Raw genomic sequence first — 13818 nt, 5'->3', positions numbered from 1 at the left:
TAGTTATAAGTATATGAGTAGTACTTTAATGGTTGCCTACTAATTGGTATTTATTTGGTTAATAATGTTAATAATCGATTGCAATGTTATGGTATTATCAAATATATAAAAACATATATTAAACGTAATTTTAATTCATACCGTTTAACCATATTTTGTATAAACAATAAAATTGTATGAATTACTTATAATGTCTTTGATTTACGAATTTCGTCCTTACAAGTATTGTAGGAAGATAATAGAGAGAGAGATGAGCCTTTTCTTCAAAGACATCAATTAACCAAGTGAACAAAGTCACATTCCAAAATTTGCAAGACTATTATTATCCTTACAAATTATAAAACAAAATTATCTGCCACGTCTGTCTGTGATAAATTCAAAAACTACTGGACAGACTTTCATGAGGTTTTCACCAATAGATAGTGTGATTCCTGACGAAGCTTTAGGTGTATAATTTATTATTACCCGAGAGACGTCGAGACAGGCCGCTAGTTAATATAAAGTTGACGCAGAAACTAAATTGCAGCTTGATTATGCTGTTTAACTTACTTGCCGTGTTACCATACGCTCAGTTGGTGGTTCACTATTAATGCAATAAATACTTTACATATTACCATAAAGCAGCCATCGAGCTCTGTATTCAGAACTGGGTTATTCTGAGCTGGGCTATTCTTGCATGTTATTACTTGCACTTTGTACAAAACGCTTCGTAACTAGCCCGCAGTTTCGTAAATATATATTTTCGGCAATGTGACTAACATTATGAAATGTTGCATTTTAACATAATATTTTATGTATTTTACTTATGAAAATGACAATTGAAATAAATTTCGTTTATTTTATTTAAAGTATTGATATCAGCGCGATATTTAAAATAATATATTAAGAAATGTAGCCCATCATTTTAATTAGATTTTGCACCGCACTTCTACTGTCGTGTAGTCAAACTTTCATTTCAAGCTATTTAACTGCCCACAACATTAAACAGCTGGTTTTATGACTAGATTATTTTTAACTTCAGATCCGGACGGTGGCTAGATAACAATCAAATTAGTAGTTTAAGCAAATCTAGGTCGAAGCTGTAAATTCAGAAAGAACATTAGCTCAGATTTATTCATAGAAAAAACTGCACAAGTCTAGGGCTTTCGCGAAAATTTAATTTTTCATTGTGCACCGTTGCCGGGCAAAAAGGATTTTTAATGCAATTTAGTGGATGCATCCTACCTGAGAGTAGACGTTTCGCTTTACAAGGCTAAGCGAGAGGTGACTGCCGGATTAAAATATTGAGTTAGGCTTGGGCTTGTAAGCCCCAGCTTTATGATGGCACCGTGAAATGTCTATTCTGTTTTAGCTCATTTAGTTTTAGAGGTACTTGTTGTACATAACTTTTAGGCTTCTGTAACGCAAAAGGAAAAAATGGGATATGGGATACTAACTCAAAAAAAGATATAAATAATAATACATACGGACAAATCACACAGATTGAGCTAGCCCCAAAGTAAGTTCGAGACTTGTGTTATGGGATACTAACTTAACGATACTATATTTTATAACAAATACATATATAGATAAACATCCAAGACCCGGGCCAATCAGAAAAAGATAATTTTCCATCATGATTCGACCAGGGATCGAACCTGGGACCTTTCGGTTCAGAGGAATGTACTTTACCACTGCGCTACCGAGGTCGTCAAATTAAAGGTCGTCATATTAAAATTATAAAATTTAATAAATCCTTGAAGTTATACTATTTTTATGATTTAGTAACATTATGGTATAAAGTAATTACTTTCTTGTTCTTTATGTCTTCACTTATCCGCTTCTTGACATTCTCATATTTTGACATATCCAGAATACCATACTAACCGTACAGAAACTAGTAGCTTATTTTATTTATTTCCTCTTACATCATAATATTACAGCCTATTGTTACATGTTAAACTACAATTAATTTCCGCCATAATGATTTTTATGATTTGTTATCTTATTTGTTGCAGCTCTCTGCTTCGTTACTGGTGCTTCTCCATCTATCGATGCATGTCGTCGATGAGGGCCATGCTGTCAATCCAAGTGAGTATTAATTATGCTATAACGTTGTTAAGAGAATTCTCCCTCTCGTCTGACTAGATAACATCCAAGGTTAATCTCAAAAATATCAATTTCCATCTTCACCAGATCGGTAATAGCACCCGTGACCTCTGGTGTCATGATAACAATTAGACCACAAACGTTGTCATATACCACCGTAATATTGAATGTATAAAACAAACGAAAGTGCATTCAGCATTGCAAAGTCAATATACATTGCGCGTGTAAAACTCTGATACCCGTTGGACTGTTAGACAAGCCGCAATTGGATGGCTGCCAGCGGGTAAACCCCAAACCCCCAATGATTGATTGGAGGACGCCGCTGCTTCCCACTGCCTTTATTTATTATGTAGTTTAAAGGGTTATTAACATTTAAAGCTATATCATTTTTATAAAATGCCTATAAAGCAACATGGTTATTTCGCGCAGACGTTTTCAATATTGGGCACCGATTTAATTGGCACCTGAGTATTCCACAAACGGAGCTTCTATTCGTTTATTTTGAAGTTGATTGTGAAAAAATATTGATCCGATCCTCCGTTTGTGGAATATTATTTCTATCATTATTCAAAATGGAATACGTTTCCGTATTTTTTTTGTATCTTCGATGCATGCCATATATCATATTAATAATAGTTTACTTAACTGTAATCGTCACTATCATATTCATTTTATCCACGTTATAAATCATCATGCAAAATAAACGACTGGATCTTAGGGGAAAATGTAGGAGGTTCTTTTTCATCATTGGTACATACAACATAAAATTAAGCTAGTAGCATAAAATGCGATGCAAAAGCTAGTAGCATAAATTCGGGCGATGGTTCATAAGATAAGCGGGTGATTAGAATACGCAACTGGGCTTAGTCGAGTAAGTGCTTTTGTGTGGCAAATGAATGGTGTTTTATTACAAGGGTATACTTTTTATTATTATGGGAGTGTGATGCCAACGCAAAATTACGTGAATTTGAATAATCGTGAAATTGATACTAGAGTTTCATAAAATCTTATTTCTAATCCAAAGGTTTCGTTGAAAATTTTATATGCTTTAAAGAAAGTAAAACATGTAAATAAATAACAATAAGGCAAGTATAATAAAACTGTCATAGACAAATACCGCAAAATGGCGGTCGAGTTCACCTGCTCCGTTTATCAGACGACAAATTTTACGGACCACTGCCATTTCTTTTCTTTCTGAAAACACAGTGGTTATGGCTCATATACAATAACATTAAAGACTGAGACGCCCCCAGGTCTCGTACATATTGCTATTCTCTTGCCTTGTAACAAAAGAAATGACAGTTGAAATGTATTTCCGCAATTTGGGTGTTATCATCTCTCTTATTTGCACTTATACAACGGTTTGACAGTACGGTTCAAACAAATTTATTGAAGGCTAAATTGAAGTAACCGCAACACATGTGTCAATGTACCTATTATTTTTGTATTTGTGCAACTTTCTTAGTGAATTATTTTAACACAATAACCTATCTGGTTCTCACCACTAGTATAAGTTATATTTAAGAAATTGTACATACTTTTGGTTTTCGAAATAAAGGAATAAATAAATAGCTCAGTTCAGGCAAAATATGCTGAAGACATATCTCGATCTTATGATAGCCTATAATATGATATAGTGACAAGTAAGTGGTATATTATCATATCGAGTGTGTTATTACTAACATTGGTGTCAGATTTTATTCAAGTCGCTTAAAGGCATCTGACATGACTTTTACGACTACTTACCGCCATATAGTGGCAGGTAGTCGCATACACACTAGTGAACTAAACTGTCCACCAGTGTGCAGGTTTCCTGAAAATGTTTTCCTTCACCGGAAGCAAGTGGTGGTCTATGAAAACTACTATATATGCACGACTTATGTGGCTTATATGGTACGAGTAAGATATGAACCTGAGACCTTTCAAACCACAGGCCTTTCTTAACAGAGTCATAGTTTTGTCACTTAAAATGAACAACTGAAACTTGAGACTTTCCTAGAATAAGGTCATTAATAAAGACTAAAGAGAAATTGTCACCAGAAAATAATTTATTTACCATCAAACTCTGTCTTTGATTTAATCAATATTTCCCACACAGACAAGACATAATGACCACTAACAAACTAAATTGGAATAATGCAATCAATGCAACCGTCAGCGGCAAGCGCGTTTGTTTATCATTGGAGTTTATGTTTAACGAACTGTGTCATAGCTCTGCATTTGGCATAAAATATGAATGATAGGCGTTAGTGAGAACATACGACAGGGAAATACAATCATGAAATTGATGCTCGTAAGTGTGCAACTTACATTTAAATCTACTACTGTCATGGATTTAGCAAGTACTTCGGTTGTACGGAGTACATACTAATTCCGTGACTACTGTTTTAAATACACATTATTATTAATTAGGATAAATCACACAGATTGAGCTAGCCCCAAAGTAAGTTCGAGACTTGTGTTATGAGATACTAACTCAACGATACTATATTTTATAACATATACATATATAGATAAACATCCAAGACCCAGGGTCAATCAGAAAAAGATCATTTTCCATCATGACCCGACCGGGGATCGAACCCGAGACCACTCGGTTCAGAGGTAAGCACTTTACCACTGCGCCACCGACGTCAAAGAGGTGTTTTGTTTCTATAATATGCATGACACATTAAATTTTTCGTTGCAACAAAAGGTTGATCGAGTATTAACATGTAACTGCTGGACAAAAACTTTCCTACCTTACTTTATTCACAGGAATCGTCGTCAACATACTTAGGATGAGTGGCACCATCAACTTTGACTCTAACGTACATAGAAAAAAGCAAAGTACCTACCCCAGTTTGTAAACGAGAATGAGTGGCACATTACTATGATGCACGTAGAAAAGCGCAAATTACCCCATTTTTTCTAAACGTCAGCGGCGCGCCGATTAAAAGCAACGTCAAATTTGACGGTGCAACTCACCCTTACTTAGAACAAATTGTTCCGTAACTAATTGAAAGATCGTACAGCTGTCTGACAGTCGCTAGCAAAAGCACATACTTGGTGTCGATATGTTTCTAATGAATTAAGTATTTCATGCATCGTACTTTCCTTTCATTATATCCTGTATCAATATCTAAAATAGGAGCATTATCTACTTTAATCAGACATTCTATGATTAGATTACTTTCTGCGTCCAATTAGATCTTATTTCCAGATATTCCCCTCATTTCTGTCTTCCAATTTCCATATAAATTAATGTTAATCTGCTCGTATTTGCAAGCAACTTGACAAAACAAACAACACTAATCGATAATTCGATAGACTTCTATTGGGTATATGGTGTGCATATTTGCTTTCTCGATGTTATTTTGGTTAATGTAATGTTAGGTTGGTTCGTAAACAGAAGTATGTTTAGATGATAGTCGATTTTATAAAATAATCTTTACTGCAATGCATTTAGAATTGTTTATTGGATGGACTGGTCAGAGAACGTTTTGCAGTTGTGTATGGTTTTCTTGTGATTGTGACGAGCATTCTCACTCGTGCGTATGTATTTACTGTAAGAAAACTTTTAAATAGATGACTAGTTCCAAAATACGCCTTATTCTTATATAAATATCGTTATGAATAACTGCGTAAAATTTTAGTATTTTAGAGATTAAGGTAATTAAAAAATGAATAAAAAATGAAAACAATTTTTGATAAAGCAGTAAAAATGTCGTCAAACATAATTTTTGAGTACCTAAAGTAAAATGGGGGAAAATTAACTAATCGACTAAGCAAAATAATATAATTCAGGATTTCCCTCCCTTGGATATATCTTATGATTTTCGCCTTTGTAGCCGTACAAAGGCCTACAGTAAGACCACCCCATAACCTCTATGGCCAGCTCCAGACACGTAGCCTTTGCAGCTGGGATGGCAACAATAACATTCCCAAAGAGGGTTGTCGTCAGGCAGCCATTTTAAGTTTCAAATTTTGCCCCAAACTTAACTAAGAGCACACTAAAATGGAAGAGATGAAGTGTCTTTGTAACAAAATATATTGAAGTTACGAAGCGTACAAATACGATGCACTTTAAGTGAAAACAGAACTTTTAGTGCCCCCGTTAAAGTGTTCAACGACGAAACCATTCCAGCTTTTGTACAGGTTAATGTCGACGAGTGCAAAAAATGTGCAAGTGCACTTTGTACTACATTCACGTGGATAAAATGGAGTAAAGCTAAATTTTAATTTTAAGACGCGATTACCTAGTTTGATATTCTTGTATCAAACGTTTGATGTTCCCTTAATTACCTTAACCTTTATTTTTTCACGTCGAATTACGTGTTTGTTTTATAACTGAACCGAGCGACGGGCGTAATTATAAATAATTAAATAATCAGTATGTGATGTAATAAAATTGAATAAAGATTTGGAATAATTATCTTTTTTTAAATTTTGTAGAGACAAGTTACCGAGACCTAAATAGATAACGATTTTGCATTTAGTAGGTTAATATTTATCATCAGTATCATATAAGGTATCATATAAGGTAATATTTATCATCAGTATTTATCAGTATTTATCATCAAAATTATATATCCCTTAGTCGTCTCTTACGACATCCACGGGAGGATTGGGGGTGGTCCTATTCTAGGGCGGGACCAAACAACACATCGCATAGACCATATTTCATGGTAAAATAGCTACAGACAACATTTGCAAAAGTCATGTTTAACATTTATATTTTTTTAAAATACCGTCCGTTCTCGTTATTCGTGAAAAATATAAACGACACTTAAGCTATTTCATTATACACTTTACTGTTCCATAGAAAAATGGCCAGCTCTTTATGACTGGTCATAGCGTTGGTTTATGTTTAATAAACTCCGTGCCAGTTATGTTCAGGCTAACGTTTTATTTTGATACTAAACGAGATCAACGCTAACAGAAATAATGGAATTATGGTGGAATTTTCTAGGCATGTCTCTGTGTAGACTCATTTCGTCTGGATCAAGTTGATATAAAATTATATAGATGTACGATTACGCTCGTGGGATTTTCTGGGATGGAAAGTACCTAGTTTTTTCATTATATAGTTCATAGATAAAGTAACAAGATCCTGTATCATACACGATCCTAACAAGATCATGTACCTATACATACTTATATATACTTTCTCCATGAACTTATTTTATCGTTGAAAATGTCCTGCTCTGCACCGTAATGCATTATATAATTTAAGCTGCATTCAAAAAGGTTCATATCAGCTAACAACCAGCCATTTTGTTTTATCCTAGGCACTTATACAGCCGATAGTTACAAGTCGCCATTAACCGCGCAGTAAATCAGTCCTATTGCCTGTAACTCCGCTCCGAGGAACTATTTGTCTAACCCTAAGTTGCAAAATAAAAACGTTACACATGTGCCACTTCTTTCATATGCTCTCACAATGAGTTGAATCTCGTCTTCTGTACGAAGTCCCTCACAATTCTATTGCATATGTATATGCTGAAATAGATATGCAGATGCGAATGCTGTTTGTATTTTTTTTTCTGCTCTTATGGTATTATCGGTTCTAAAAACTTTCATCGTCAGTTCTTGCTTAATATAGCAAAGATACCTCGGAGATTACTTTTTACTACTATTTGTGGTCGTGCAAATCAAAAGGGACCTTATGGCGGCTCGCACTTAGGTCTATATTGCTGTTGTTCCAATACAAAACAACGGCGATGAAGACCTAAGTGCTAGACAGACATAAGGTCCATTTTGATTTGGACGACCACATATGTAAATAAGTGTATTTCATGGTGCACATTCCTGGTTGTGTCCCGATTTTTAGAATGTTGGAGCCTAGGGTTTGCTTTTATACTTTTGCTTCTCCACTTCGCGCCAGTCATGACACTGGTCTTGTCAGACCATGTCACTTATAACATCATCCTTGAAAACAAGCCAGCAAGTGCAAATAAGTAAATTATTTTTAGTGCTATCATTATTTTGTCGCTGCTCGTAATGTCGAAGGAAACCAAATAAGCTTCATAATGAACCGAACAAACGTGCCCCTCTCATATATCAGAACCCACAATTAGGATCGTTAATGGCACTTTCAACAGGTTTGTTTTGAATATAAATGTGGATAGAATAATTGATGAGAGAACATGTTGAACAATTTCTGTATTAGAATTAATGTACGACTATATTTCATCAAAAGTAATGAGCTTGATGTGGTTTAATCAAATGTGTATCATATTACTAATCGTTGTAATGCTAATTTAAACAGCTGAAGATATATTTAGATGTTATTTGAAAATTGATAGTACCTTAATAAAATTATTTATCGAAACCTGAAGTATCACTTATATGTATGTAAGCGCCATTTTGGCCAAATTAAGTAACATTATTTTCAGTTTCAGAATTTTCGCTATATTGTATACCAATATATACTTAGAATTTCTCTTACATTAAAAAAAACAACACCTATATAATTAGTAATACCTAAAATTTAAAAATGAAATCGGCTTTTGCTTCTAAAAACCGTACTTTGGGGCTTTCTGTTTTCATAACCAAGATGAGGCTTTTGATTTTTTGGCAAGATCATTTTTTTTGTGTACCTATTTTATTCCATGTACTACATATGTGTATTTTATCCATCAATTCCATTTTGTCTAAAGACAGAAATAGTTCTTCAGAAAAAATGGAGAGAAAAAACAGAAGGTAACAAAAATGAAAAAATGTTTGTAGTAAATTCCGGACTAATGTCGCGTTAAAATGGAGCCAACAATTAATCAAACAGCTCAAATATAATAATGACCGCGCCGCGGGGTCAATTTATTATCGCTTTTAAAGAATCTACTCAGTTATTTCTTGGTGATTTCTCTTTGTTTATTACAAAAGGGTTGAGAAAATTCGCCGTTTTCATTGTATTTTTCCGCGTATTATTTTTATTGTTGTAAATACTTTATTGCGCTATGACTTCCGCACCGGACCGCGAAGTTAAGAAAGCATTGTTTAATTTTTCTTGGAGATATTTTTAACTTGAGGAATTATTTTTTTGTTAATAACACCTATGATGAAGTGCTATATACATAGTGCTATTTCTTTAGTACAACTAATCATGTGATATTATGTAATATTCTACAACCATCTTAATTAATATTTTGTTATTATTCGCATATTTACTTATATTCATTCAATTTTTTATTCTTTAGCAGTGTTAATATTAAATACTCAAATATCTTGTTACGTTGAATATGATGTGTAATAATTTTTTTATACGATATAGGTACATCCAAAAAATATACTCTCGGTATTCTTGAAAATGTAAGCAGTTGTGTGCGCAAGAAGAAGACATCCTAACAAGCTCGACCATTAGGAGACATCGCAAAAATTGAAACAAATGGAAGTCCCCCGAGGTAGCTACAAACTTCAACGAAACAGAAATAAATTTACGTCTCGTAACTACCTATGATGTGTTTTGAACATACAATAAGCTATCATAATCCAATTAACGTTAATTTTTTTGAAACAGTACACTCTTTTTTTGATATTTTGTGCAACATGATTTTAGTAAACGTTGAAGTTCACAACCTTTTATTTCAGAAAATAGATCGATCGTTTCGGAGCGGTACTCCGAATACTTTGTAGGCATTACGAAAATTCAAAATATTCGTCTTTGACCAACAAAAAGTATTTGTTGATATTTCTATAAAAGAAAAATATAACGTAGAAAGCATACAAAAGTTTAAGTAGAAACTATAAAGCTTTGATAGACTACTAAAAGTTTGCTCTATATCCGAGATCAATGAACCCAATTAAGAACTGAGGGTCCCTGTGCCAAATCAACTTGAAAATTTTGCTCCAAAGTTAGAAGTTAGGAAATTGTTTCGGCCATCCTGACAAATATTATGGACTGAGTATGTGAGACCAATAAGTGTTACTCTTTTTTTCTTGCTCGTATTAAAATATTTGGGCAAAAATTATTCTGTGTCACTCTCCAACTCACCAACTATCTAGACACCAAAAGAAGAAGAAGAATAAACAAACACTTCACATTTATACTAATAGAAGCATCTATAAGATTTTGTCTTTTGTTTGTTTTCCTTGGATGCCACATACGTAAAATGATGTACTTTTCTCCTGTTGAGCGTCGGAGTCCAGGGCCCGCTAAAGGATATCATTTAACGGGCCCTGGGCTTCTACGCTCAACACGGAAGAAACCGGGAAAACGCTTAGGTAAGAGAGATGGTGTCCTCCAAGTCTATCGACGGCGATACCTTGTCAGTAGCATGGCGATAACAGAAATCTTTATATCTCAGATGGACGATGGAAACCCACCATTGCACTTTAACATTTATAATGTCTTATTTTGTTTGGTAAACAATAAGATGACATTTCAGACAAGACAGCAGGCAATAAGCGCAAGTGCTCTATGCGGATGAATTAAATATGCATTTAGAGATCGCTTTATATTTGATATATTAGCATTTTACATAAGTACTATACTCCTAAGTATATGATTATAGAAATGCACACATGTTATGTATAAAAATATATTGTGCAGTCTACGTATATCACGTAACTTAACCTGAAACCAAACATTGATATTCATTCAAAGCTTGAACTTCTGATCTGATCATGAACTTCTAAGCATGAAGTATTTTCCACTTTTTTGTAATATATAATTCTAAGTAGAGTGCACCTTCAGATAAATATTAAGTATTTAATGTCATTTTTTTCTCAAATAAAAATAGTTACTAGACAGGGTACTTCTAAAAATGTATGAATCGATTGTAGTTTAATCCACAATTGTGTATATTTTATATCAACTTGTCCTGAAACGTCTTGAAGCAAGTCAAAGGCTTCAACTGAACAATGAACATTTATCGTCTCTTTTATTGACGGTTTTATGGCCAGGGCGGCAATGATTGTGTGAAAATTGCTTATTCGTCTTTAGCTTGTCATTTCGCGTTTCATCTCGACGAAATTGGATGTCCCTTGTATTAAGTATAGCTGACAAAAATGACAATGTTTTTGTGTGCACTTGAAATATTTATTTCAGCAAATAAATTAATCTAATTGGACACTGATATTTAGTACCCCAAAGTATGACCAATATTGGAAACTTTCATTTGAAAATGTCATTTTCTTGTCAAATTTATTAAACAGTAGGGACGTCTTGTCACTTATGTACTACATGTATGTACAAGTACATATACATGCCACATGTAACTACTTATTATGTCATTAGGCGTTTAGAATTATAGTAATTACACACAGATGGCGACTAGACAATAATACTACCATTTGCTTAATTTATTGTCTAATAACAATAGCCACCAATTAGACAGCTAACTATTGAAACATCAAGTCTATCTTAATAATCTTCTAGATAAACTATACAACATATGCCAAATCAATATATCATCATCAATAAAGTCAGTAATATCATAGTATTACTGACTTTTCACGTCACTCCAATTGCTTTCCTATACTATATTACTATTTCTTGGTACTCCGTGTACATGAAATAGTAATATAGTATAGTATACACCTGTTACATAAATAAAGAAGATTAAAACTTTTACATAAAAACCTTTAAGGGCAACAACTAAAGAACATCTAGGAATGTAATCATGGCGGGTCCACATTTTCACGAGCACTTTAACCCGTGTCACGCCGTCTGCTGCGTGGACAGCCACATTTAATATTCAATTAGGGACCATTTAGCCATTCATCAGTCCTAGCAACCTAGATAAGTTACTTGCTATGCAAGATGCGGACAATAAAAAATACAAGGGAATCTCAAACTTATTACTCAAGTATGTAACATCGGATTGCGTCGCCATGTGCATTCATTGCAAAAAGCAAATAACTCGCATTTCCCTGGATTTTTACCTACCTTTAATGGTATAATCGAAAACTATAATACCTTTTAATCCTATATTGTTGTCCTATAAATAACCCTTTATCTTGTGTAACATAATTTGTTTATATCAATGTTTGGTCTTCACTATTATATAAAAGAAATTGGTAAAAATGTGATGGTGGCGCAAGACGTGTGTGGCTAGGTGTATAATTTGTTTTCTGACGCAATTGATTCGTTTGACAAAGTCTAGGCGGCAATTGATTCGTTTGAAAAACCAATGTATATATGATATCTTTAAAAAAAACTTTAAGAGTTTTTATCGTTTCTAGTAAACGTTATCTCTGCACAAGCATCTCAAAGACAAAGTATGTAATGGACACGGCCTGAATAATATATTTTGTTTACGAGAGGGTTAACAAAATTTCGCATTCATTTGTAGAGAGGTGTCAGAGTAGTACCACGTTCGTCGTCTGATTCTGTATGCTCAATTAATTTACACACCAATCGGATGGAATATTTACATGGATAAATTTAAAGCTGATGCAATTTTCACCGGTAAAATATACTTAATATGAAGCGAAAATCGTTCCGAGAATTATAAACGAATAAAATATAAACTTTAGTTGACTACATTGGGAGAATATAATAATTCCATATACTTACTTAAAAATCTTTTATCTGTTGTAGCATAATTTATTGTCATAATTTTGCAAATAAATATAAGTTAATAATAGTGTGAATGTAGCGCTAGTGTGTACGGTTAGGTAGGGCCTTCATATCTAAAATGTTATATTGTATACTATAAAGTTAGATTTACACTGTTACAAAGTTGAGGATAACATGTTAGTTTCCAAAATAATATTAGCATAAATTAACTTGTTTATATTTCCAGTCTGTGACACTTGTCTACGTCTTGTTTGAGTTAATCAGCTGACATGTTTAATATGTAAATAACTAAATTCCGAGATCCTTTGAAGTCATAATTTCAAAATATTTTGTTCACTTTAATTTGTAATTATTAATCGCTGCGTCTAAATCTTCGCCCACGTTAGTGCGTAATGTTGAAGTATTGCTTTGACAAAGTAGCTTGTTTAAATCAGAAGGATTAGCATAATTATCAAACTCGTGTAAACAGCTGTCATGAAATCATGTCTTCAAAACTCGATAGAGTTTGTGAATTTTTTGAAGGAGACAAAATCGATTTACGAATGAAGCGCATTAATTTAGAAAAGGAATGTTTTTTTTCTATCAATCTCACATAGATAAAAAACTGAAATTTCACAATATTTGAACGTAAAACAATACTTTACATTATTGAATTTAAAAAATTAAATTTAATCGTATTCGTAAGTGAAATCAAACCTTAGATGAATTTAAATAAAAAAAGTGATTGCACGTTAGGTCAATAGATTTAAAACAGTAAATAAAAACTCCCATATATTTTTTAGTAGTTTCAATAAATTACAACATTTTCTTTTGCTCTGAAATGATTAAAATATATACCTATATTGACATTTTTCTACTCTCATTTTTCATGACAAAATGTCAAAACCCTTGTCCGCTTTCAAATCAAAACTCAATTACAAAATAACACAGAATTTGTTTATTCACCGTCCAACTCGAGTGATTAATGAAGAGAATATATGTGTGTGAGACGATTAATAATAAACCAGTTGCAAACTCCCCGAAACTAAATTTGTGTTCGCAAACTAAAATGTTCAGTTTTCGACTAGTATAATCTCACCCTTAAAGTGGCTCTGAGCTTAGTGATATAACTTAGTTTTAAGCATCATGTGTTGAGAAACGGAAATGCTCAATTAAATATTACATTCAAACCCTCTTAACAGTGCTATCTGGATTAGGATTGAGTGGTTTTAGTAATCAAAATATAATGT

The 13818-nt window shown here is 33.3% G+C and overlaps 1 protein-coding gene across 2 annotated transcripts in view; it reads left to right on the top strand.

Annotated features, from left to right (window-relative positions):
• The window catches only part of LOC128672219 (suppressor of lurcher protein 1-like), a 226255-nt gene that overhangs the window by 69289 nt on the left and 143148 nt on the right, over window positions 1-13818 (top strand). For both annotated transcript variants that reach the window (XM_053749220.1, XM_053749219.1), the window contains one exon: window positions 1998-2070. In XM_053749220.1, coding sequence (XP_053605195.1) covers window positions 1998-2070 — 73 coding nt within the window. The remainder of the gene's footprint in view (window positions 1-1997; window positions 2071-13818) is intronic.

This window comes from Plodia interpunctella, chromosome 9 (assembly GCF_027563975.2).
Source record: "Plodia interpunctella isolate USDA-ARS_2022_Savannah chromosome 9, ilPloInte3.2, whole genome shotgun sequence".
NCBI lineage: Eukaryota > Metazoa > Arthropoda > Insecta > Lepidoptera > Pyralidae > Plodia > Plodia interpunctella.
The sequence above is the reverse complement of the archived record's forward strand: the minus strand, read 5'-3'. Positions and strand labels throughout refer to the sequence as shown.